This window comes from Cryptomeria japonica, chromosome 8, assembly GCF_030272615.1.
Source record: "Cryptomeria japonica chromosome 8, Sugi_1.0, whole genome shotgun sequence".
In the NCBI taxonomy this organism is placed as follows: Eukaryota; Viridiplantae; Streptophyta; class Pinopsida; order Cupressales; family Cupressaceae; genus Cryptomeria; species Cryptomeria japonica.
The window spans coordinates 428,338,076-428,365,186 of NC_081412.1; the positions used below are offsets into that span (position 1 = coordinate 428,338,076).

Below are 27,111 nucleotides of genomic sequence, written 5' to 3' on the forward strand. Positions count from 1 at the left end.
TCTTCATTGTGAGAGCTACGACCAATACCACTCGTTGCCAACATGGATTCTTCTTGAATGCAATCTGCTCTAAGGCAATCAAACTCTGGTAGTCTAGATCTTCCACTGATACTTTGGATAAAAGGCTCCCAAGATTGAGGAAGACCGTTAAGTGCCAACATTACTAAGTCCCTATCTTCAGCTATTTCCCCAATGGCATATAGTTGATCCTTCAACTCAGTAATCTTCATGAAGAAGGAGACGACTGAATCTCCTTTAACCATCTTGATGTGATGAAGTCATTGCCTTAAAGCAAGAGCCTGCTGGTGTTATTGATCTCATACAATCTCTCCAAAGTTTTGAACATTTCTCTAGTTGACTTCAACTTGGAGATAATAGGCACAAGGTGGTCCTTCACAGAATTAATCAATATCTTCTTGGCCTTTGTGCCATTCTTCCTCCATTGTGTTTTCTTAGTCTCATCGGAAGGCTCAGACACCTCGCTCTCCACGAACTCAAGAATATCGTTTTCTTCTAATGCAATTAGAACTCTAAACTTCCAAGAGGTGAAGTTTGAGGCACCATCAAGTCTATCTTCAACCTTGAGTCTGCTCACCACTTTTGATGCTAAGATATATGTCCTAAGAAGAAGAGAAGAACATTTCACTGCTTAATCAATTCTGATCACTATCCTACTTAAACCCGCTCTGATACCATGTTAAGTTTTGGATCAAAAGTTAAATAAGCAAAAGTACAGAATTAATATCTCTTTAATGAGTATCGATCTGAAGCAATACGTCAATATGTTGAAGATATCGATTTCTTCCTCAAGCGCTAGTTTTCTCCAATATATTCAATTTGATTGTTGAGTTTGTTGGGCGCTTATGTAAAGCATATATATTCCATAGAGACCACACAACATATATATTTCACGGGCATCACATGTATATGCACAACATATCATTCATCGACAATCCTCCCCCAATATCCCTGATCAAAGGAAACTATATACCCCCCTCTAAAGCAAATGACAAACAGCCATGACTCTAATCTGAGGGTCAAAAGCAAGGGGTGCGATATCAACCCGATAGTTAACTAATATAATCACACATTGGAATACTAACAAATAGTTTTAGTAAATAAAGAGATCGCAAAAATAAGACAACAATAACTAGGAAATGAATAAAGTGCTTATAATAATTAATACAACAGTCAAGTGGAAAGAGAACTCCTGCTGCTATAACATCAACAATATGCACATGTACCGAGTGAGAAAGGATCAAAATTGGAGAACAAGGCGTTTAAATGTATCTTCATTGGCATGGTGTCGGTGTGAAAGTTTACAAGTTTTGGGATCTAGTTGTAGAGAAGGTGCCTTATAGTAGAAGTGTGATCTTTCGTGAGTTGAAACGTTCCATTGTTGACGATCGAAGGAGGAAAAACAAGACAAGGAGGTAGTTTTGGTACCATGTACTCTGATAAAAAACGAACTATGCACTCTTTTTGGACTTGATGATGAGGAGAGCTCAAGCAGCTCTGAAAGTTCTGAAGAACAATAAGAACCTCAACCTTAGCAATTGAGGAGGTCTACCCATGATAGGAAGTGACCTGATAGATATGGTCGTTCACTAGAAAGGTTTGGATATTTTTTGTTGGATTCCAGCTGCATATTTGCTTTGATTGCTAACATTGATGAGCTAGGACTGTTAGAGTGGCTATAGATATGCATGATATAGATTCTTGGATGGAAGCCATGAATGAAGAGATGGTTGCATTGAAGAAGAGTGCTACTTGGGATTCGATACCTTTGCCTGAAGGACGAAAACTTGTTGGATGTAAATGGGTGTTCAAGAAGATACTGGGTCTAAATGCCATTGTTGAGAAGCACAAGGCACAAATGGTCACAAAGGGGTATTCTTAGGTGGAGGGAATTGATCATGGTGAAAAATTCTCTCCTGCAGCTAAGTTGACATACATTCGATTCCTATTATCACTTGCAACAATTTACGACCTAGAAGTTGAGTAGATGAATGTGAAGGCAACGTTCCCTCATGGTGATTTGGACGAGGGAATTTGCATGTCACAGCCAAAGCATTTTGTTAAGAAAGGTAAAGAAAACCTTGTTTGTAAGTTGAAGAAATCTCTGTATGGTTTGAAACAATATCCTTGAATGTGGTATCAAAAGTTTGACACCTATGTGTTGTCTTTGGGATTTATGAGATTTGTGTGACCATTGTGTGTATTATAAATCTGAAAATGGTCACATTCTCATTATAGTTTTGTATGTAGATGACATGTTATTTATAGGGAATGGTAAAAGAATGATTTCAGATTTGAAGTCTCAATTAGCAGCATAGTTTGATGAAAGATCTAAGTGTGGTGAGATATATTCTTGGGATTGAGATCATTAGAGATAGAGCTAGCAAAAAGGTTTGGATGAGCCAAAGTATGTTAACTTTGTGTTGGAGAGATTCAACATGAAAACTTTTAGACAGTTAGTTGTTCCAGTGTTACAAGGGACGAAACTTTTTGTTGAGGATAGTTCAAATTTCCTACTGAGATGGAGGACATGTCTAAGGTACCTTAAGCAAGTGTTGTTGGCAGCTTGATGTATGCTATGGTTTGTACTAGGTGACATTGCCCAAGCAATGGGGTCCTTGGTATATAGCTAATATTGGTAGGGTGCATTGGGATGCGGTTAAGAGTGTTTAGGTATTTGAGGGGTACTTTCGAGTATGGTTGTCCAATTGGACCTTGACATTTAGTTTGCATTCGTGGATATGTGGATTCGGATTGGGCAGGTCACATTGACAGCAAAAGATCCACCGGTGGATATATTTTCATGATGTTTGGTGGTGCTATCAGTTGGATGAGTAAGCAACAGGCTGTAGTTGCTTTGTCACTTCAGAAATAGAGTACATGGCAGCTACTCATGCTTGGAAGGAAGCCATTTGGCTAAAGAGATAAGTGTTCTGATATTGGTTTGATGCAGGATAGATTAATATCTGTTGTGACAGCTAGAGTGCTATTTGTTTAGTGAAGAATCCTACTTTATGCTAGAACAAAGCACATTGATATACAGTTTCATTATGTTCGTGATATGGTGGAAGATGGAAAAGATTGATACTTTGGTGAATGTTGCAAATGCATTGATGAAGCCAGTGAGTACTGAGAAGTTCAGATGGTGTGTTGGTCCTATAGGCCTTGGGGCCTTGAGGAATTGACATAGTTTTGACTCTTGACAGGTCTTCGACAAGTGGAAGAATGTTGGGATTAAGGTGTCTCTACCGTAGAGTCCAAACATGCCTATTTTTGTTATTTTCATCCACTTTGGAAGTCCTAAAATTAGGGAGCTAGTGTGATAGGTTGCTATGTTGGAACTATGACACATTTCTATTATGTCTATGATGGTTGCTAGTTCAGTGGAAGAGTTGCGGAGAGTTATTTTTTGGTAGTTGGCATTTATGTTTTTTGACTTTTGACAAGTGGTTGAGGTAGGAAGACACCTATTCTTGGTCATGGTAACTTCTATGTTGTACTTACATTGCATTTGGCAAGATAATTGCTATGGATGAGATTAGTGTTCTTGCTTCAGAAGTTGCTATGTGCAACGTGTAATGGGATTAAGGAAGATGTTGTTTGTGACACAACTTACCTCCTAGGCATTGAAGATGGTTTTGGAAACCATGGGCACATACCTTTGTGTTGAGCTCTATTTATATGCTGATGCCTTTGTTGATTTGAGAGATAGGTTTATTATTCTCCAAGACATTGTTATGCTACTAGAATTGTTCTTGAGTTCTCTATTGTAGCTACTCCTGAAGAGCATTGGCTCTAGGCATTATATTGTAACTATTGGTTATTACTGATAATACAATTGAATCTGGCTTTTGGAGTTTGAGTTTTTTCCCGAAGGGCTTCCCATGTATATCTGATGTTGTGGTTTTATTTGTTTAAATCTGAATTTAATGTGTTTTTATCTAATCTGTAACAGTTAAGGGTTTGTAAGAAATTTTTCTAGAACCTCTCTTGTTAGATTTAGCATTTGGAAGCATTTATTCTGCACTTGGCTTCCTTTCAGAATGTTGTATTATTACATCTTTTGTTTAGTATATAGGTTAGTTTATAGTTTAGTAAATAAATAAATGTTAGTAAGCAAACAAATATAGTTAATTGTTAGTTTTGGGAGTTATTCCCATAAGGGAATTTGGAGTCTTTATGTATGGGAGAATAATGACTCTATAAAGCCAATGCATTGAAATATAATATTATTGAAGAATCCTTGAAGAAATTAACATATATTGTTCTATGATATTTTGTTGTATCAAAATGGTTTGATTTGGTTTTCTTCATGCTTGCTCTACCATTTTCATTAGCAATAGGAGATGACTATGGCTACCTAGGCCTTGATAGTGACAAAGTTGTGCTAATACAGACTTTCCAATATTTTAGAAGCTATTTGGTGGTGTATTTATATATAGGAAAGGTGCTATGAAGATGTGAGCTTGTGAGGGAGGCAAAATGGGTAGTCTAGGTAAGAGAAAATGGAAAGACGAGGTTTTTTGGTGCTTGAATAACCCATACAAGCAATTTCAATCAAACCACTGGTTTCAGTAGGGGGCAATTTCATAATTGATGCAGCACTTGCAAAATTGTCATGGTGATTTCAAAAAAGCCATGGCAATTACAAAATCATTAAACTGGTTGCAAGATTGTTGTGGTAGTTACATCACCATTGTGGTGATTATGAAAGTTTTGCAAGAACCTCAGCAAATATGATTAGTTGTAAGATTTTGCAGCAGTTAGTGATTGCTGTTGTGATTATGAAATTACCATTGGCGGTAATGTAGCCACTGCTTGCAGCAAACAAACAGTTTGCCCAGATCAAGGGAAATGCAAGAGAAAACGAGCCAAAAAGAGAGAAAGGAACTAAAGGGTTATGAAACAGGTTGGAAGGTCTAGAGGTTTGATTGATATAATTCGTTGTGGAGGTTAGAACTGGTTGTTGCTTTGTTCAGCCATTTTTGCTTTTAAACTTTTTAAGGGGTGTTAGACATCATTTGACTCAAAATGTTGACTAATGCATTTTTGGGTAGTTATTGATATGTGCAGCATAATACCTAGGAGTGCAAAGACTAGAGATAAGAGTCTAGGGAGGCATGAAAGGAAGCGTGGTTCGTGGAAATGCTTCCTTCACCATTCTAATGAGAGGAGATAGCGCAAATTTTTATTAAAACCCTTAATAGTTACAATGGCGAGATGCACATACTACCAATAAAATAACATGCAACAAAGCAATAATACCATAACTCAAGATGTATGTGGGGAAAACCCTTTTGAGAGAAAAACCCCACACTCCAAAAGCTTGTTCAATGTATTGGGATAAACAATGGTTTTACAATAACTTGCAGAGCAAGTCTTCTTCATAGGGGTTTATAGTGTCAATATTTGGAGCTATTCCGTGAGCATAATATTACCTGCAAATTACAATATACATGCTACACTCCAAGGCATCTAATTTATAGAGAATACAGAATGGAGGAAACTTCTAAGCCAAGCCAAAAGAGGTGGGCGTCCAAATCCATGTGGCACAGTTTTCCTACATCTCCAAGCATGCAAACGACACTTGTAGAAGATTCTCTAGCCCCTCTTACATGCCTCCAAACTTGGGAGCCTAAATTTTGCTATAAATAGGTATGACATATGCTCTTACACACCTTATAGTTGTCATTTAATCTATCATAATTGGCAGCACTTACAGCTATAAGAGAATCTGTCATAACTGACTATTAATAGCTGATTCTCTTATAACCTGTCATTATGCAACTTGGGCACTGTTGACGTGTATTTTGTACACCATCATACACAGAATAAAATACCTAAGGGCATCTTATCCTCTCTTGAATAAAGTCTCTAACTGCTGAAGATTCGCATGAAGGATCAGTTAGGATGACTCCAAGGTTCCTTAATGTAGGGTCTCTACGTGTGGATAAGCTCTTCGTGGTACGATGTGATTTGCTGGAATCACAAGGGGACTTACATTGAACTTCCGATCTGCTTTGCTGGACACAGGCTCTGACTAACTTGGATTTGAAAAAATGAAAAAGGAAGGGCGAAGAGAGGATCTAATTCTAATACTAAGAATGTAGGAGCAATGATTGATTTTGATGAAACTCCAACTAGGTCTTGTTTTGACATCAATGGAACATCTACACAAGGCTAGTGCGATCTTCTATGGGAAGCTTTATGATGTTCAAATCATCACCGCAGCCATAGATACCATCCAAGTTGATGCATATCAATGGAGAGGCGACAAATTGAAATTGAGCTTGAGCTGAACGATTCCAGTTGACTACAGAAGGCAAGTCTGCAATCAACAAACTGCTAGTAGTATGGGTATACGAATTTCACCATTAATCAAGCACATTTCCTCCATTCATCTAATTATCTACCATCTAAGATTGAAGACTTCAACAAGAAACCATGCAAATTGCAAGAAAACGACATATTTCACCATTACTTCAATGAAAATGGAGTTTGTTTACAATCAATGGCAACAATTTCTTGCCTTGTCCTCCTATTCTACTATCTATCTACTAACTACTTTCAACTATTTCTATCCTATCTCTCTAATTCTCTCTAGCTATTGCTAATTCTCTCTAATCATCCTTTACAAATGAAATGTTTGGGCTTATATAGTGCCCACAATACAATTTGATGGCTTAGATCAATTCAAGATCAATGGCCAAGATTTTACAATGAAAACCCTAATTAGGGTTTGTTACAACCATTACATAACATTCAATGTTTGACCAATGATAAAATTGTATTGCTTGGACACATGTCCCTTTTAGAAAAATTGACCAATGGATAGCCAGGGTAGGTACATCGGAGTTTGTGCCACCTTCCATGAGTTAAGTACATTGAATCTGGACATGCTGAGATGGACTTCACTGATTGGAGAAGTGATGACTAGGACGCCACCTCATCTGACACTTGTAGCTTGCTAGATATTCAATTTGATGTCGTTGAGAGGCTATCTTTAATTAACTCTTGTCCTGACTCCTTGTGTCCTTGATGTGCAGGAAGATGATGTACCTCGCCTTGGAACATTGGATTGAAAGAGGTCGCCCATGTCTTGGCTTGATCGTCCTGGCGAAGACCGTCCTGGCGAAGACCGTCCTGGCGAAGACCGTCCTTGATCCGGCTTGATTTTCCTTGATGAGATCTCCATTTGATGCCTACACAACATTTCAAAATTAGTAACATGATTTTGCAATACATAACATAAATTAGAGAGCAAATTTTTTAGGAAACCTAATGATAAGTCCTTTATTAATCATTTCCTAAAAACGTTTGAGCTAAGGCAAAACAAAATTTCAAAATTCAAAATTAAGGCAATGACGATCAAAATTCGAAATTAAAACAAGAGATCTTGCCATACCTTACTTGAGAGCTTAACTCTAAAAATAAAGGAATTCGCCTAGGCAAAAATTGAAATAAGATGACTTTGACGTGATCTTCAATGTCCTTGGCAAGTTTGCCTAACTTGAAACTCGAACTCCTTTGATAATGCTTGTACCTTCCCTTTGAAATTCGCTCCTCCCCTTGAATGATCTTGGCGCCTTCCTTTGTATACTCCAAATCGCATTTCTCCTTTGTCTTCCTCAAATCGCATGTAAGAGATGAAAATGATGATGTGAAAATGAAGATTTTCACCCTCCCTTTATAGCGCTCATACCTCTTACCACCATATAGGCCGACTTGTGTAAAAACATAAGGCAATTTAAATGATTTTTAAAACAAATAACAAAGGCCGACCTCTAAAATACCAAGCGCTCCCTTTTGATTTTTATTAAATTAATAATTAATTATTAAATGCCTTTATTTTCAATTAATAAATTTCGATTTTTTACAAAGGCAAAAATAATTAATAAATACATACCATGCGCTATTTAAATGCTTTTAATTAAATATCGATTTTTTTCTAGCATTTAAATAAATTCAAAAAATGTGTTTGAGCGCCAAATTTTGAAGATGAAGGATACGTACCTCATCGCCCTGGTCCCTGACTGAGGGACAGGAGCGATCCATTACCTTGGTCATGATCCTTGCATATTTTACGTCCAAGGTCTTCATTTCTACGTTGAATTTGCCATTTTCCTTGGGATCTTCGAACTTGATTGACTTATCCTTGCGATTGAATGTCCTTTTGTGGTGATATCGCCCTGGTCCCTTGAAGAGGGACAGGAGCGATCCATGCGTTCTAGCTAGAATTTGCCATCTTTCAACCTTTGTTCCTCGTTCATTATCTTTCAAATGGCGTCCTCGATCTTGCCCATCCTTGCATTGTCTTGATTTTGAAGGAGCACAAGTGTTTTAATAGAAATCGCTTTGGTCCTTGTCCAAAGGACAGGAGCGATATGAGCTTCTTAGCATGTTTGACAATGTTTGGACGTTCGAAACTTTGGCATGTGATCTTCAAAAAACGCCTTGGACCTTGTATAACCTTTTGAAGTCTTGACTTGGTATGAACTTGAAGCAAAACGAAGAGTCCAAAGCAAATCGCCCTGGTCCCTTGGAGAGGGACAGGAGCGATATGGTCTCCATGTTCAATTTGATGATCATTTTACATTCAAAATCTTTGTGTATCGTCTTCAAAAGACACCATAGACCCTCTAAGACCTTGCAAAACTTTGACCTTACGTAAACCTTGCATGAGTTGGCCAATATATCTAATATCGCTCTGGTCCCTTCCTGAGGGACAGGAGCGAACTTCATGATTTTGAGCTTGTCATTGCCTCGTTCAACTTGTCATCGCTATCATTGTGCAAAATAAAGTTCCTTGATCCTTCGTGATTACTTGATGCTTGTTAAACTTTCAAATTTTATGCCTTTATGCAAATTTCGCTCTGGTCCCTGCCTGAGGGACAGGAGCGAACTTGGGCATTTGAGTCCTTTGTTGATGTTTTATAATCTTCAATTCGTCTTCAACGGGTTCAATTGACCGCTTTCCTTGCCTTCAAACATAAAACTCGCTTGATCTTTGCCTAGATCGGTTATGAAGAATTTCGCTCTGGTCCTTCAGTGAGGGACAGGAGCGAAATTGACCCTCTAGGCAAAAACTTCATCATTTCGTTATTTTTGATCAAGTCTGGATGCTCTATCATGCTCATTTCGTCCTTCATCATGCCTTTGATGTCTCGATTCGTCCAAACAAGGTCAGGAATGGCTCAACTAAGCATTTTCGCTCTGGACCCTTGGTGAGGGACACGAGCGATTCGCCTTGGTCCCTTGGAGAGGGACAGGAGCGCTTTTTCGCTCTGGACCCTTGGAGAAGGACAGGAGCGAAATTTGACTTTTCGCACTCTCGATCAGGACAATTTTAATGGAATATAACATTTAAGTATAAGTGACTTCACTTATACTTTAAGTTATATTCCATATATACTTTCAGGATGTTTGAGAGTGGTTTCAGACCTCCAGGAGTTATATTGCAAAATCTAGTTTTTTGAGGTTTTTTCAATTTCCAGACTTAGTCAAATTCAGGATCAGGACATTCCAGACTTAGCCAAATTTCAGGATCAGGACCTTACTCAAGCCGGACATGTTATCCTGTTGATCTCCCCGACAGCGCTTCAAGTTATATTCATTTGATAAAATGCACCTCTTTGGACCTTTTCACATCGTCAAGACGTTAAAATCTTGCAAGGACAAAGCAAAATTGGATTTGTAGCTCCGGTCCTTCACTGAGGGACAGGAGCGATTTTTCCCCTGGAGGCATTTCTGTGCTCATGAAAATCTTCAATTTATATTCAATGGAAAGATCTCGCCTTTCTCCATCACTTCCAATTCGTAATTCATCTTGACCCTGCAGGAATAGTAAAATATTTGAAAACGAGCTCCCGTCCTTCACTGAGGGACAGGAGCGATTTTGCTCCTACAGGCCAAAATAACATGATTTTACACATTTTAACACTTCACAAGGCGAAAACAAATCATTTGAGATGCCTAGGATCAAAAATCAAAAATGTCAAAATTTGGTCAAAAATATTCAATTGGACAAAAATTCACATTTCATCTTCAACACTTAGACAAATTTAAGCTCTGCATCAACATTCCAATTGAAAATTAGACCATTCTGGCGAATTCATTGCATTCAAAATTTGCATTCTAGAAAAGGAAATTCAAAAAGCTCTCAAAAGCGACTGGATTCAAACCAAAACCCTAAAAAGCAAAGCGAAAACGAGCAAAAAACATGGGTCCCCATTTGCAATGGGGCGATGTGTGAAAACGTCACAACAGGCACCCACCTTCTCCATGCAAAGATGCCTCATGACACTTGTCCAACCTATCATAGGATTTGGTTCTTGCGCATCATAAATCGTCATAGGAATCTATCATTCACCATAAGTTGTCATAGGAATCTATCATTCACCATAAGTCGTCATAAGCTCTTACACACTCAAGATGTTGGCACATGGCAAAGAATCTCTATCACAAAGTGGGATGCCTACCTCCTCATGCGAGGACAAAAACATCCATGTCACCTCCCATGCCACCTCCCAATGTGATGACAACTCACTGTGTCTTGTCATACAAGATGACAAAACAAGATGTGCAAGAAAATACAAAATAGGCATTAAATAAATATATTAATTAATTAAATCAATGCTAGGAAATACTAAGGTTGAGACACCTTAATTCCCAACAAGGCTGAGCGAGCATAGTTGATATAGAGACTGGCAGCAGCAGAGGCCAAGAGTTTGGAATACTATAGGAGGTCGAACAACTACAGGTAAAGCTACCAACACAGGGAACATCACAACTGTATGCATGGAATGTGACATACATGACTACTTGGGGTCAGGTTAGACCAAGCTAAAGAGATGAGGTTTGATTTGATCTAAATGCTCTATGGCTGGAGGAAGATGCAAGCAACTAATAAACTAAGACAATAATCTTATAAATAGAAATAGAAACAAACCACTGAAAATTTTAAACTTCTACCACAGAATTTTTTTGTTACAAGCATGAAATGAACATACTACTGTTTATACTTTGCTAAATTGTTTAGAAACTAATTTAAACTGATCTAAATCACCCAAATGCTCTCAAGAGGACACACAGGTCAGAAAACAGTAGCTAAGTATCATGAATTGAAAGTGCTTTGTAAGGAGCATTAAGATCAGGTCATGAAACGACCTTTTTGAAACCTCTTGTAGGCTATTTTAAATTATTTTGCAATCGGATTACTCCTTAAAACTGCAATATATAAAGCAAACTTTGTTAGCAAATCTTTGAATGCGTTACAGGTTATTTTAGCAGTTATTTGTGCTGGACAGTACAGTCAATGCGGCATGCTTAATTATTTTCACTTTGTTTTCCCAATTTACAGTCCATCTTTCACTACATATCATGTTGACCATACTTGTGGAGATGCCAGCAAAATATTGAAGGGTATTTTAATAGTTGGGAAGTCCTCTTGCTTATTGCAGAATATTGTTTCTGTTTTAGGTTTTCTGGGAAATCAATTATCTTTTTTTGCTTGTGTTGTCCTGAATTGCTTTCTTCCACCAGTAGATGTTTGTTTTATGTGCTTCTATCAACCTCAAGTCTGATGAAATTGTTCTAGTTTTTTGTCTTGTTAGTTTCGTATGATACCTTGATTGCTATAGTGTTTCTTCCTTAGCAATCTCTGTATTATATTAGTTATTTATACTTATTCATTTGCCTTACGCAGATTCCTGTTAGCTTTCGATACAGGCATGAAGTTTATGACATAGAATCTCATCAAAGTGGCAGACGACAAAGGCATAATGCACATGACCATGAAACTGCAGCTCTTGAAGCAAGTATCGAGCTGCCTATTTTTGACAATGCTATTCACAAGTCCTCTATGATGAGGGAAACCAGCCAGAATTTAGCCAAGTCAGAGGTAATCAATCGGTTATCGTCTTCCTCAGGAACAGTATCTAGCTCTTCAAATATCACTGGCACAAACATTCCTTCTAGATGTTTTAAAACAGTGAGTCCATGTGGATTACCTATTCCCCTTGATGATTCTTCTTTTCCTCCTCTTCCAATGGTCACCATGAGTACTCAGAAGAAAGCAGAAACCACTGGACAAACATACGGTAAGACAATGGCTAGGACTCTTCGTTGTGGTAAATCTGGAACTGTAGTTGTCAATAGAGAAGAACCAAGAGAAATTAGACAGCACTCCTTGTCAGGTTCTGTAAGTTCAGGAGGACTCTCTTCGTCAGTTTGTGTAACTTCGGCTGTCAGTCAAGCAAACAGCATCACTGACATTTGCCTGATGGAAAGATCAAGTCTCTGTACCAGCAGTGGAGTACAGACATATCAACTCACCAGTCCTGACATTTTTGGGGGAACGCAAGCAAATGGTGACAACTTTCTGCTTATTAGTGGAGCAAATAGTGCATGTTCTGTATCTATTTCTGAAAAGCAAAACTCATGTCCAAGCAGTGTGCCTTTAGTGAACAAGAAAGAAATGCATGCTGCAAACAAAGCATTAGTAAAACACATTTGGTCTGTTTTAGGGGAGAATGAAAAGCAGTTTGCTGCCTTCAAAAATGTGTCTACTCAGTATCGGCACTATCAAATTGATGCTCAGAAATATTATTCATGCATATGTGAATTAGGTTTGTTAGATATTGTTTTAGAGTTTGTGAGATTATCTCCCGAGACACATAAACAGAAGGAGCTTCTTGACATTCACAATGCCAACATACAGAAAAGTGTAAAAAACACACTACAAACTGATATCCGAGTTATGGATTCGCCTGTGTTTTCTGATAATAGTAACAAAGATAAAAAAGAAAAGTCCAAAGTTGGTGTGAATTGTAGAAAGGATCCTACATTCAATTCAATCTTAAGTTCTATACATAGTCTGGAGCTGGGCAGAAAAGCTTCTGATGAAAATGTGAAGGTATTATTGAAGGATGAATACTGGGCAGGAGAGGAAAAGGGAAAGAAATGGAAAACAAATGATCCTTGTAATGCATCTAAAGCAGTTATCTCATTGATTAAGACAGAAAATAATTTGAATTCTGAATTATTGGTAAGCCAGAGTTTTGTCCCGGCATGTTGTGTGGATATTGATTCCACTGAAAGATGGTCATGCCTTGTCTGCACTCTTATAAATGAAGTTGATTGTAGCCATTGTGTGGCTTGTGGGATGGAACATCCCAAGAATAAATCTAAGGAGGAATCAAATACAAAAAATACGATGTTACAAACTGATATCCAAGTTATGGGTTCACCTATGGTATCTGATAATAGTAACACATGTAAAACAGAAAAGTCCAAAGGTAGTGGAAGTTTTAGTGTGGTTCCCACTTCAAGTTCAACCTTAGTTTCTAAACCCAGTTGGAAGCTTGGCAGGAAACATTTGGATGAAAAAGTGAAGGTATTATGCAAGGGTAGAAATTGGGCAGGAAGAGAAAAAGCAAACATATTGGAAACAAATGATCCAGGTAATGCAGCTAAAACAGTTTGCTTATTGAATATGACAGAAAATAACTTGAATTCCGAAGTATTTGTTGAGGCGAGTTGGAGTTCTGTGCCAGCTTGTGGTGCAGAGAATATTGATTCCATAGAAATATGGTCTTGTCTTGTCTGCACTCTTATAAACAAAGCTGATTGTAGTCATTGTGCAGCTTGTGGGATTGAAAACCCCAAAAACAAATCAAATCCCCGAGAATGGGAAATGGAAAAATATAAAAAGAAGACATCAAAATTCCACAGAACATGCTTAGGTGATGGTTCAACTGCTAGTTTCCTTGACCTGGGAAATAAAGAACATAATTTAAATGGTAAAGCTAAAGGAACTTTTGGAAATACTGAAAAACTATCTAGTCACAGTGTTTGGAATAATGGTGGTGGACAAAGATTAGTAGCATTGGCCCAAAGAAATCATCCTACTGACATGGTTTGGAATTCTTTAAAATGAAACAGCAGAAATATATTATTATTTGGTTTTGCTGGCAACATGAATTCTATATTTTGTAAATATGTAAAGTGGAGGTAATAATAACCTTGTCAATCAGCGTAGTTTTACTTATGAATATATTCTGGAAAAATTTCATTGTCCGTGCCAAGTTAAAATGAAGTCATTTTTCTCATTTGATATGTTTGACACTTGGAGAGGGGCCCTGGGCACTTCCTAAAACACTTTGTTATCACTTCGTAGTTCGTACATACAATAACTTAATTTTGTAAGTCTTTTAAATTTCTCCAATTTTTGAGAGGTTACATTGGTAGCTAATTCCAATGGCTTGATTTTTTTGAGGGGAGTTTCTTGCATCACATTTTAGACGAAATTCACTCACTTTCCTGTGATTAGATGCTTATTTTGTTTCGTTTCCAATTTCATCTCTTGATTGAATTGATTGGTGTAATGGAGTTGGCTTGGCAGTAAATTTTTAACCAAATCAAGGATGTTGAAAAAGAAAGATCAAAAGCCTATGAATTTCCATGAATGACTGAAATTAAATGGAACATGAAAGTACTAGTTACAACAGCAAGTAGGAACGTTGAAAGTAACTTAAATAACCAGAAACTATATGAATATCCACAAATTGCTGGAGTAGTACGATGGAACTTGAAAGTTCAAGTTACAATAGTAAGTAGGACTTCTAAATGGAACTCAAATAACCCCCCAAAAATGAATACCAAAACAAATAAAGATTGGGGGAAAATTCAAACAGATAAACCATGTGAAAGAAAGACCCCTTGTAAAATAAATGTCCACTAAATTCAAGAGGTGGTGTCTGAAGGAGCGAAAGGCTGGCTTTGGCTATAATATGTTCCAGAATTTGAGGCAGAGTAAGGGTCATCAGCCCCATTTATTGCCATGAAAGAGATGACAAATAATTTGATGATGCTCTCACGAGAATGAACTAGGCTGTGAGGGGTTGAACAACCTTAGCAGGGAGGACAATACTTCTCAGAACCTCACTGAACATCCATGGCCAATTATACCATAGAAGTATAGTGCTGGTAATATGCGTCTATCTCTGTAACCAGGACTGTAGTGGAGTAGCTGACTATCCATGCTGTCACCAACTTACACATGCAGTGTGAAAATTAAAGAACTTGAGTACTTTGGTGGCCACTTGTAAAGAGCTATATGCTTTCTCACATGCATACCATCATCTGTATGGGTCACTAGTACACACCAAGTGTGCTTAACACGTTCAATTGCTGGAGTTACCTGAAATGAGATAATCAATCTGGAGTTACCTGAAATGAGATAATCAATCAGGTTTTCTCTATCAAACTTGACATTTAAAGGTCAGAAACTTGTTTAAGCTAAGGGACCATCTGATCATGCTAACAATAGAAGGTAGATAGGGACCTTATTTTTTTCTAGGCAACGATATCTCCTTTGAATCACATAGATGATAGTACACATGATAATATGGAATACTCTTCATATATTACCCAAAATGGGAGAAACAGCTACATCTTACCTCTGTGAACAAATATATGCTAAGATGTGCAGGTAGTTAAACTAGGTTGCAAGTTTTGGCTTAAGTGAATTGGGGGTTTACTGTAGAGCAGTGATGATCAACGTATTTCATGGAATAGCATTCATCAAGATCTAATGCCTTCATCCATTATCTTTTACTTTTTGATGCTTTCAGATCTAAATGGTACATTTAGTACGTACAATTTGTTAAATTCTTTCAAAATTCTGTGGTCAAAATAGAAGAGATGGAGATATGATCTGAAAGTTGTATTTTATCTGCTATAGCGTGTTTTAAAGATGTACCACACTTATCAATTTCGGTGTGTGCATCCTCCTCAATGTAAGCATGCTATATAAGTGGATGAGGGGTTACGTAGTGAAGAGATATGTCTTCCCACGTGGGAAGATACATTTCTTCCCTACGTACCTCTCACCACAGTATATAAACTAGTCACCGTTTACTTACCCGATTAGAATGAGTGCGACTTGTTTGAGAATCGCTTTACCACTCAATACCATGAACGGTGTAACTGTTGGTCAAACGCGATAAGTTAACTTTGGTTTTATTTATCATTAGTTAACGTTAACATATATATATATATATATATATATATATATATATATATATATATATATATATATATATATATATATATATATATATATATATATATAAGAAGCATGAAATAGTACGACCGACGTTACAAAATTAACACTTCCTCTTAACTAGGGAGGACACATTTCATGTTAGAGAAAACATCACAATTCATCCATTGATTGTGAAGAGATGAGATATCACACCATAGTGATATTCAAAGATATGGTTCAACAATGAATATCAAGTCTCATGATACTCACCATAACTCATAGTTATCAAGTAAGGTATGTGCACTGGCATCAAGTCACATGATGCCTACCATACTGATAATGATTTCATGGCATGTCCACGAATATTATGTTCATAATATTCACCATGAAGATCTCTATCATAATTATGGTTTATTTAATGATATCAACCAATAGATATCTACCATAATGTCTCACAGATATATATACTATCATGACATGTCCACAGATATCAAGTCACATGATATCCATCAAGATAGTTAAATTGATAATTGTAAAATCGTCACCTTACAATATCAATTTGAAACAAGTGTTCATTATTGAAAAGTCGTCACCCTTCAATAATGTCATAGAAGGCCCATGCAGTCATGGAGTCACACACATGACAAATAAAAGAGTTTACACACTAAACATCTTTAAATATATTAGTATATCAGAATAAATGAGACTCTATCTCAAAATTAAATAACATTTTCAACCATACCAAGTTTATCTCTAAAGTGTTCAATCTTGATCCTAGAGAGAGGCTTGGTAAGAATGTCTACAATCTGATCACCTGTACTAATATAATTCAATCGGATCACATTCCTTTCCACCATATCTCAAACATAGTGATAAGGAATCTCAATGTGTTTAGACTTGTCATGAAATACTGGATTCATTGAAAGCTTGATGCAACTCTGATTGTCACAGTAGATGACAGTAGGATTTAAGGGCTGACCAAACAGTCCTACAAGCAATTTTTGGAGCCATACAACTTCTCTTGCTCCCATGGAGGCTGCAATGTATTCAGCTTCTGTAGAACTCTGAGCAACTGAAGACTATTTTCTACATATCCATGAGATCATTCCTGATCCTAAACTGAAGCAACATCCTGATGTGCTTTTCCTGTCAACTATGCTTCCAGCCCAATCAAAATCAGTGAATCCCTGTAGGTCAAGTTCTACATGTTCATATTTCAAACCAAAACCAATAGTTCCTCGAAGATATCTCATAATATGCTTTGCAACAACAAGATATATTTCCCTGGGTTCACACATGAACTGACTTAGTGCATTTACAACATAACATATATCAGGTCTTGTGTTTACCAAATACATCAGAGATCCAATAATCTGTCTGTAGAGTGTAGGATTTGCAAACTCTGATTCTGCATTTGTTTCTTTTAGCTTGTGCAGATTTGTCTCCATAGGTGTGGTCATGGATCTACAATCCAACATTCTAATCTCTTGAGTATATCAATGGTGTATTTTCCTTGATTAAGGATTATACCATCTGCCTGCTGCCAAACTTCCAATCCAAGGAAGTAGTGAAGAATTCCTAAATCTTTCATATCAAACTCAGAGGCTAATTCTTTTTTACATCGAGAAATACAATTATCCTCTCCTATGATTAGTAGATCATCAACATAAAGAATAAGAATTAATAATTCACCATTGATTACCTTGTAGTAGAGATTTGGATCTGCTTCATTCTTGAAAAACCCTAATTCCAAGAGATAGTGATCAATTCTTTCATACCATGCTCTGGGGGCCTGTTTCAGTCCATAAAGAGCTTTATTTAATCTGCAGACATGTGATTCAGCCTTATGAATCACAAAACCTTCAGGTTGCTCCAAATAAACTTCTTCTTCAATCTTACCATTCAGAAAAGCAGTCTTGACATCCATTTGATGGACTTTCCATCCTTTAGATGCTGCAATAGCCAAAATTGCTCGGACAAAAGTGTATCTGGCAACATGAGCAAATGTCTCTTCATAGTCAATACCTTCTATATGTGAGAAACCTCTGGCAACAAACCTTGCTTTGTGCTTCTCAATGCTGCCATCTGCTGCATGTTTGATTTTGAAGAGCCATTTAGAAGATACCACATATTTGCCTTTAGGCCTAGGCACAATATCCCAGACATCATTTTTCAGAATTGACTGATACTCTTCTGACATAGCATCTTTCCAAACTTGATGCTTGAGCGCATCTCCAACACAGGAAGGTTTTGCATCAATGATCTCACTCATCAAGGCAGTATAACTAGAAAATAGGTTAGGTCTCTTACTTTCTCTGAAGGTCCCCTTTGGAGTAGCATAATTTTCCGCTTCTTGAAGCATCTTTTTAGCCCAAAGTGGTCTCTTCCTAGTTTCAGGATAATTTTCTTTAAAGGTAAGCCTTGAACTTCATGCTCAGTATCTTCAGGGGTCTCCCTCTGAATCTCAGGGGTGGAATCCTCATCCAAGCTTGTAGGAGGATCTTGGTGTTCTAATTCATTAGAGCTTTTGGACCTCCTGAATGCTATGTTTTCCTCAAAGATGACATCTTTGCTTAGTTCAATTTGTCTTTGACCAGGTATGTATATTTTGTAGGCTTTAGAGGTTTCATTGTACCCAACAAATACTCCTTTCTTTCCAAAAGGTTCTAACTTTGACCTCTTTTCTTTGGGGATATGAATATAGACTGGACACCCAAAGGTCCGAAAATGACTTATGTTAAGTTTGTTGCCAGTAAAGGCTTTTTCAGGGGTTTTATTGTCAAGAAGAGAATGAGGACATCTATTTTGAATGTACACAGCTATCCTAGACACTTCAGCCCAAAATGAGGTTTCTATATTTTGGTCAAACAACATAGCCCTAGTAGCTTCTACTATACTCCTATTCTTTCTTTCATCTACCCCATGTTGTTGTGGGTTATAAGGTAAAGTTAACTCCCTCTTAATCCCAACATTTATACAATAATCTTTAAACATATCATAAGTGTATTCCCCCCCATTGTCTGTTCTTAAGGTTATGATTTTCTTATCTGTCATATTTTCTGCAAGAGCTTTGAATTCCTTAAATTTAGAAAGTATTTCTTTAGACTCTTTGTACCTCATAAAATATATCCAAGTCTTCCTAGAATAATCATCTACGAATATTACATAATATAAAAATCCCCCCTAATGAGGGTATAGACATGGGTTCACATAAATTAGAATGAACTAATTCTAATACATTTTTGGATTTACTGTTGCTAGAATTAAAAGACCCTTTAGTATTCTTTCCCAAGGCACACCCTTTGTAGCCTTTGCAGGCTCCTTTAGATTTTTGACTTAGCTTGGGTAAGTCGATCACCATCTTCTCTATCTTAGGTAGGGCATGGAAATGAAGGTACCCTAATCTTCTGTGCCAAAGTTCATTCGAATCTGGAGTCTCATGAATCAAGGCTAGAGGTGGAGTGGTGCAAAGTCTGTAGAGGCTCCCTTGTCTTACTCCAATGGTGTGCGCTTTCTTGATGGTCGAGTTCTTTGGCCAAGCAAGTACCTTTCCTTCCATAAAGGTTAATCTGTAACCCTTATCTTCAAGTGCAGAAAATGAGACAAGGTTTCTCTTTATACTAGGTACAAATAGAACTCCAGTCAGCTGTAGGGATATGACTGACTTTAGGTTGATATTGCAGGTTCCTATTCCCATAACTGGATAATTTGAGTCATCATCAATTGTCACTTCTTCATTTGAACTTTCCACAAGTGTGTCTAGGTGCTCACAAAATCCAGTGATGTGTCGAGATGCTCCGCTGTCAATCACCCATGTGTTGAAACTGGAGGTGACTTGACTAGAGAGGGTTGAGTAGAAGACTAGTTTCTCAGAATTACTCCCTTTCTTAATTTCTGCCATTGAAGCTTGTTGTTTGATCCTGTCTGGACACTTCATTGCATAGTGCCCATATTGGTCACATCTGAAACATTGTACTTCATAAATGTCTCTCTTCTTCTTTGAAGACCTCTTCCCATTTGAGCTCTGGTCCCTCTTTCTCTTAAAGTTCTTCTTCTTTCCTTTCTTGTGGGAATTAGAGTTTAGAACTTGAATGTCTTCATTACCATTGTTTTGTTTTATTCCTGTTGTGACAAGCTGAGATTCCTCTTGAATGCAATCGATTTTCAATCTATCAAACTTAGGAAATTTAGAACGAGCACTGATTCCTTGAACGAACGATTCCCATGAGGTAGGAAGTCCATTTAGGGCCATCATAGCAAGTTCTTTGTTGTCTACTAGATGTCCAATAGTGGATAGTTGATCCCTAAGCTCAATGATCCTCAAGAAATAGGATGTAACTGTTTCTCCTTTATTCATCTTTATATGGTGTAGTTTATTCTTTAGGGTGAGAGCCTTGCTAGTGTTGTTGATTTCATAAATGTTAGCTAGTGCTTTGAACATTTCAAATGCCGTCTCATATTTAGAAATGACTGGTACAATGTGGTCTCTTACTGAATCCACAATTATCTTAAGGGCCTTTTCGCTGTCCTTGTTCCACTGAATTTTCTCTGTATCATCAGAGGGTTCAACAATTTCACTTTTGACATGGGAGTCAATTTTATTTTCTTTCAAAACAAGCATGATCCTGAAATTTCCAAGATACAAAATTTGATGCTCCTTTTAATCTATCTTCAAACCTAACTCCGGTTGCCATTATGATTATGGGAATGTGATCTTATTAAGAGCCTGGTGAAAGTTTATGAGATCATTACAAAATTTTAATATGATCTTCCTTAACTTCGATCCGATACCATGTTAAGTTCTTTCAAAATTCTGTGATCAAAATAGAAGAGATGGAGATATGATTTGAAAGTTGTATTTTATGTGCTATAGCGTGTTTTAAAGATGCACCACACTTATCAATTTTGGTGTGTGCATCCTCCTCAATGTAAGCATGCTATATAAGTGGATGAGGGGTTATGTAGTGAAGAGATATGTCTTCCCACGTGGGAAGACACATATCTTCCCTACGTACCTCTCACCACAGTATATAAACTAGTCACCATTTACTTACCTGATTGGCAGGAGTGCAACTTGTTTGAGAATCACTTTACCACCCAATACCATGAACGGTGTAACCGTTGGTCAAACATGATAAGTTAACTATGGTTTTATTTATCATTAGTTAACGTTAACATATTAGTATATGTAATCAAATTTATATATATATATATATATCAGAAGAATGAAATAGTACGACCGACGTTAAAAAATTAACACAATTTTGGTTAAGATTTTCCAAAACCTTTTATGAAATAAATATATGATTTGTTTCTGGCTTTGAGAAAGAGGGTGCATTGTTTGAACCGGAGCTCTTAGATATTTTATTTACATCTTTTTTTGTTGAATGGTTGGCTTGAAGTTGATATCTAGTTTACAACCATAAGAAAAGTTTAAAGGAACTGATTTTATGAACAAAATGCATGGACAATGTACATGGAAGTACGTAGAATTATTGTTCAATTTGATGAGGAGTTCAGTTCCATAATTGCCCAAAGTTGCAAATTCTTGTTTCTTCTTTTCTTTTGCAAGTATTTCATGGATTTATAGGCTTGAGAAGACCAAAGGTCCTAAGAACATGATGGAACTACAAGAAAACTATCCAAACAAAAAGTGGCTGTGTTCCATATGGAAAAAATCATGGAAAACCTAGGTATGAGGAGTATCTCTCGATTATTGTCATTTGTCATCTTTTTGTCTTTAAATGCCCCAAGATGGTAGCTAGTTTAATTTTACACTTCAATAGATTGCTGTAATGTTGTCACTATGTTTATTTTTTGATATCTAGAGGAATCTACATTGTACTCTATTACGATATTTTTTAATTCAGTCACAATTAACTCAATGTCTTAGATTTTTAAGAGAAGGTTGAGGGACTTGAATGTCCAGGCAGAGCACCCATTTAAAGAAGCATGAATATTTAGTTAGTCTCCATACAATTAATTATTACGACAATTGTTGAAATTTAATATAAAAACCATATAGATGTGTGTATTGCACTCATTAGTTTACACCTACCAGGGAATCCAGTTTTTAGGATTGCATACTTAACTTTCTTATCTAGACTGCCAGCAATTTCAGGTACATTTGAGGATATCCTTCTAGAGATAGACACAATTCAATACACTTATTAGACTTGCAAATCTGAATGGTATAGAGGTTTGAGGTCCAAGGTTGGGATCCACTGAGTGGGTGTGTATTGCTTGGGTCCCAACTCGCATGCTTGAACATATGGTTTGTTACAAAAGAATGACTAGTCAGTGCACTGTTTAATTTGAGTTTGCCACACTATCCCTTCACCTTGACAGTATCTTCAGACTTGAGATGCTCATATTTTTCTATTTGTTCAAATGAGACGATTGCCTTTTTTGGGTCCCACTAAGTGTTGATGTTATTGGTATCTTGAGACTAGTAGGTTCTTCCAATTTATTGACATCGTTATTTTGATCACCTTCCTTCATCTAGCTGCTCATTAGATGCCCATCCTTTCCTTCTTCTCAAAGGGTACCGAGATGGTTGTTTGGGAGGATGTAAATGATAGCTCATCCAAGTCACATGGACATCTTTGATATCAGTTGACATCAAGTTGGCTTTCTATGCAACACATTTTTTATGACTGTAGATGTCATTATCATTCAATGTAACTATTTCCAACAACAAGGTGTACTTTGAGTTGCTCCACCTCTTTCAACACTCCCTAGGATTGGAGGTAACAACCAACCATTTGATACATCAGATTGACCCTCAAATGTGGGCAAACACGTGAGATGGTGTTCTTTGTTTATTACTATTAAAGTGTTTGAACCCTTGCTTACCTAGCCTTAGTCTTGGTGAAACGAATCCCCTTTATCTCAATATTGAAGGCTTTCCCCTTGTTCATAGGCCAAGTCATGGATGTAGGTGTGCACTACCTTGCTTGCTCTAGTACTCAAGACTAATGGAAAATCAATGTTAGGAGAACTTGAATTCCTCCTAGGATTGTCCAAGTTGTTAATACATAGAGGATGTATCAGTTTATACCAATTTTTTACTTCAAAACTTAATACCATTATCGCATCTTACAATAATATTAAAACAACTATGCAAGAGATAAACACATCTGCACATCAATACATGAGAACACTAAATTTATGTGAAAACCCAAAAGGGAAAAAGTGTAGTGAGAATAGGCACTTGGATCTATTGCCCAAATCCAACCTCTCAAAATGATAATGAACTTACATTGGTTTTGTAGGCACCAATTTACATGAATTTTGACCTAAGGAGACATCAATCTCCAATTTGATTTGTAGACACCAACCTACAAGATACCAGTTTCCTAATCTAATGAACTGAGCACCAACTTAGATGATGAGGCATCAACTCAAATACAAAGTAGATAGCAGAGCTTCCAAAATCAAACACCATCATCTATCTAATTTGACATGTTTCAGAACACTCTCATAATGTGTATAAGATATGTATCTTAGTTCTCACACGTTGCAACATATATCCACATCCTCCCCTTCAAGAAATTGATCCTTGTACAATCACACACTCAACTACTCACATTGGAATGAAATTGATTGACATTATAAATGCATTCCAATATTATTTACATCTTCATGTTTGCCTAGAACCAAATCATTGTTTGCAAATCGGCCAAGGATAAATTTCTTAAATCAAACGTGTAGTCGGCTCGATCCTAACACCAACACAATACACTAGGAGTAAGAACATGCTACGTGTTTTTCAAGACGAATGCCTGAAACTACCTTCGCACGCTTCCTCCAATTGATACTCGTTTCCTTTCTTTGATACATCCAACATGAACTTCTACATAGCCACCAAACCTCCATAGTGAACATTCTCCTTTCTAACTCTTGTATATAGGAGAAAAAGCTTTGAACTTGGTGTAGCGTCGTAAATTGTACGCACTCGCTAGGGTGGTACAATTTCACACCTAGTTTAGCACCCGCCTTAGTGCATTTTACATTTTGCATTGCATTTCTCCTTTAGCACTTAATTAATCAAATTAATTAGGTCTAAGGTCCTATTTTATCATCTTCTACATCATAAAGTTGGGCCCTTTCGTTAAAGCGTGCCCTTTTCATTTTATTCCTCCAATACATCACTCAATCAAAAACCCTAATTAAGTCCTATTTCGAACTTGGGTGCTTGGTTTCGGGGTCGAAACATCTCGAAATCACCTGTAACTTCGGGATTCTCTCTAAAATCATCATATCCGACAGCCCTGAAAATTTGGTGAAAAGTTGTCGGGACCGTGGCGCCCAGAGTGCACATGGTCCCGGACATTTTTCCTGAAATTTTAGGAGCACAATCCAATCATAAAATAAAGCTTAACCCCAAGAAATTGGTGGGATATTCAATCTCTAGGTCGGCCAAAAGACGAAATTACGATCTAGGGTTTCATACATAAGAGCTCTCTTTCTTCATTTGAAGGGATCCGATTTTTGTTTTCAGGAACCTCATATGCAGCGAAAGAGCAGATCTTTGAAGACTTCAACAACACTCAACATTCCTCTATCAAGCATTCATCAATTTCATTCATCCATTTAGGGCTTGGAAGACATTGAAGAACAATAGGAGATTACCGACTGAAGATTGGCTTGTACTCCTCCCTTGAGGGTTGGGTATGATTTCATGTTGTTTTCATGTCTTTGCATAAGCTTCAATATATCCTTTATTCATGATTTAGATCACTTTGCATCTTGATTTAGAGCATTTACATTGTCATTTACAAGCAATTAGGGTTTACTTTCTAGGTTGCTCTAGTTCGCTTTCTTGCATTTTAGGACCTTGCACACACACTAGGTCTGCACACACAATACATTTTACAAAACAACTTGGCTATTCGTGGAGGTGGAAATCACCGAAGCGGGGGTTTGACTAAGGCAAAACCCTATATAGCCACCCATACACCCTTTTTCAGATATCAGTGCAGGTTTCGGGACTCGGACGACGCCGCAGGATACAGATCTGGAGAGAACAGGTCGAGATAGCACTCTGCATCAAATTGTAGAGCAAGAGACTGGGACAGGGGCGCTGGGCGCCCTGGTCCTGCCAGGACAGGGGCATTGGGCGCCCTGGTCCCTGGGACAGAGGCGCTGGGCGCCCTGGTCCTCCGGACAGATAACATTTCCGACAGTTTTCGACAGTGTTTCAGAGTGCAAAACAACAGTTTCCGGTGCAGTTTTCAGGACAGAATCAGGACAGTGGCGCTCGCGCCCCCGTCCCGAACATTTTCAGTCCGATTTTGACTCTGGGTACGCATCTGCATTCTTATTTCATCCTTGTATTTACAGCTGTTCATTGTTTAATCTCGATTCTGCAATCTTGTTATTAGTTCATACTTGCATTTTGGGATTAGGGTTTGAACTTGCATCATTTGATCTTCCAATTTCAACAAGGGAATAGAAATCCTAATAGATATCCCGTGGCTCTCTCTTTCACAAAAAGAAGTAGCCAATTGTGTGATATCTCTAGGCTCTTTCGTATTCTGTAATGTGTGTCAAAAGGTAGGATTAGGGCATGTTAACCTAGTCTCGCTTTTTCCCCTACACACTTGGATATAACATGCTTCATGTGTAATTTCACTTCCAAACTACAAACCATAACTACCAACTATGGTAAAATGCAGTACCAAAAATCATGATAGTGCAATATAGTACATATACTTTCTTTGAGCGACAAGCCTAAGAAATCTATCACAAACATTTCCAAGCCTCCACAAATACACAAGACACTTAGAAACAATTGATATCGGTACACAATGATAACATTAGCATTCTACAAGAGAGCTATCCAAGACATTAACATCAACAAACTTTGTCTTACGTTGTTCTCAATTATTCAGGCATGACTCAATCACCTTAACATCAACAATCTTCTTGACATCATGACAACACAATGTTTAACAATTGGCCCCATAAACACAGACATTATTCTATGAGCACTATTGTATCTTGTATTGGCCTTATTATGACGATAGAGTATGGTGTTGGTTCTTTTGAGTTAAAGATTTAATATGCAAACACACACCTCAAGGCTTTTGCCATGATTTCTTGAGCACTTTAATATTTTTCAAATTCACACTTTTTGAAGGATCTACCTTCACAAAGCTGTGATCTCTTAATCTTGTGGAAAGCATTGCATGGAGGAAAATGAATTGTTGTGGTTGCAAGAGTATATCATGGAATGCTTTATAGAGAATCTAGAACTTACCATTCTTATGGTGGGTGTTCATCAATGGGTGGTGCTCAATTTGTTGCAATCTAATCAATGAAAGGGTTTGGGTGTGGTTGATGGCTTGATGTTGCTTCCTCTTATTCTTGAGGAATGTTTTACAGCTGGTTTGGTAGATGAATGTAGTTTTATTTTCAAGAAGATTTTTGCAGAGCATCATTTTGTGGAAAATTTGTGGACTTTTTATTTAGACATGAAGGTAGTGGTAAAAACTCTTTTAGTAGCTTATTTTAATGGGGTTCTAGAGGTCACAATTCCTTCACTTTCCCCTCCCTTGATGGGATTAATTTGTCTAATTTGTTGTATCAAGTAGAAGTGACTCATGAATGTCCAAATGTCTGCAATGGTAATATATCCTTGCTTAACACTAAGTCTATTATGGTTAGGGTTTGTGGTGAAGATACGAAGGATTCTGGATTGTATGTTGCTACTAACATGGGCACAAGTGTTGTTGTTTCTAGTGTTAGTGTTAGTGGATGGGTGGTAGCTTATTATCAATGAGGGTTGGTTTGTTGTGCATTTTGTGGTTGTTGGTTGGCTTGGGTTATTGGTTCTCATTTTGTGTTTTTGTTACTTTGCCTTTCCATGGGCTTGGTTAGTTATTTTATCTATAATTTATATTTTTTTGCATCTAAGTTTTTGCTTTTAAGATGGGGGCCCCTCTGGAACCTTTTGGAATTTAATAAAAAAATCACCTCTCCACAATAAGATAGACATTTGAGGATAAAAAGGTTATTATCAAACTCTTAGACTAATAACTATA

The 27,111-nt window shown here is 37.3% G+C and overlaps 1 protein-coding gene across 1 annotated transcript in view; it reads left to right on the forward strand.

Annotated features, from left to right (window-relative positions):
• LOC131067846 (uncharacterized) overlaps nt 1–14,094 on the forward strand; it is a 75,391-nt gene extending 61,297 nt beyond the window's left edge. The window contains exon 7 of the mRNA XM_058003014.2: nt 11,723–14,094. Within this exon, the coding sequence (XP_057858997.2) occupies nt 11,723–13,954 (2,232 nt within the window). The 3' untranslated portion in view covers nt 13,955–14,094. The remainder of the gene's footprint in view (nt 1–11,722) is intronic.
• The last annotated feature ends 13,017 nt before the right edge of the window (nt 14,095–27,111 follow it).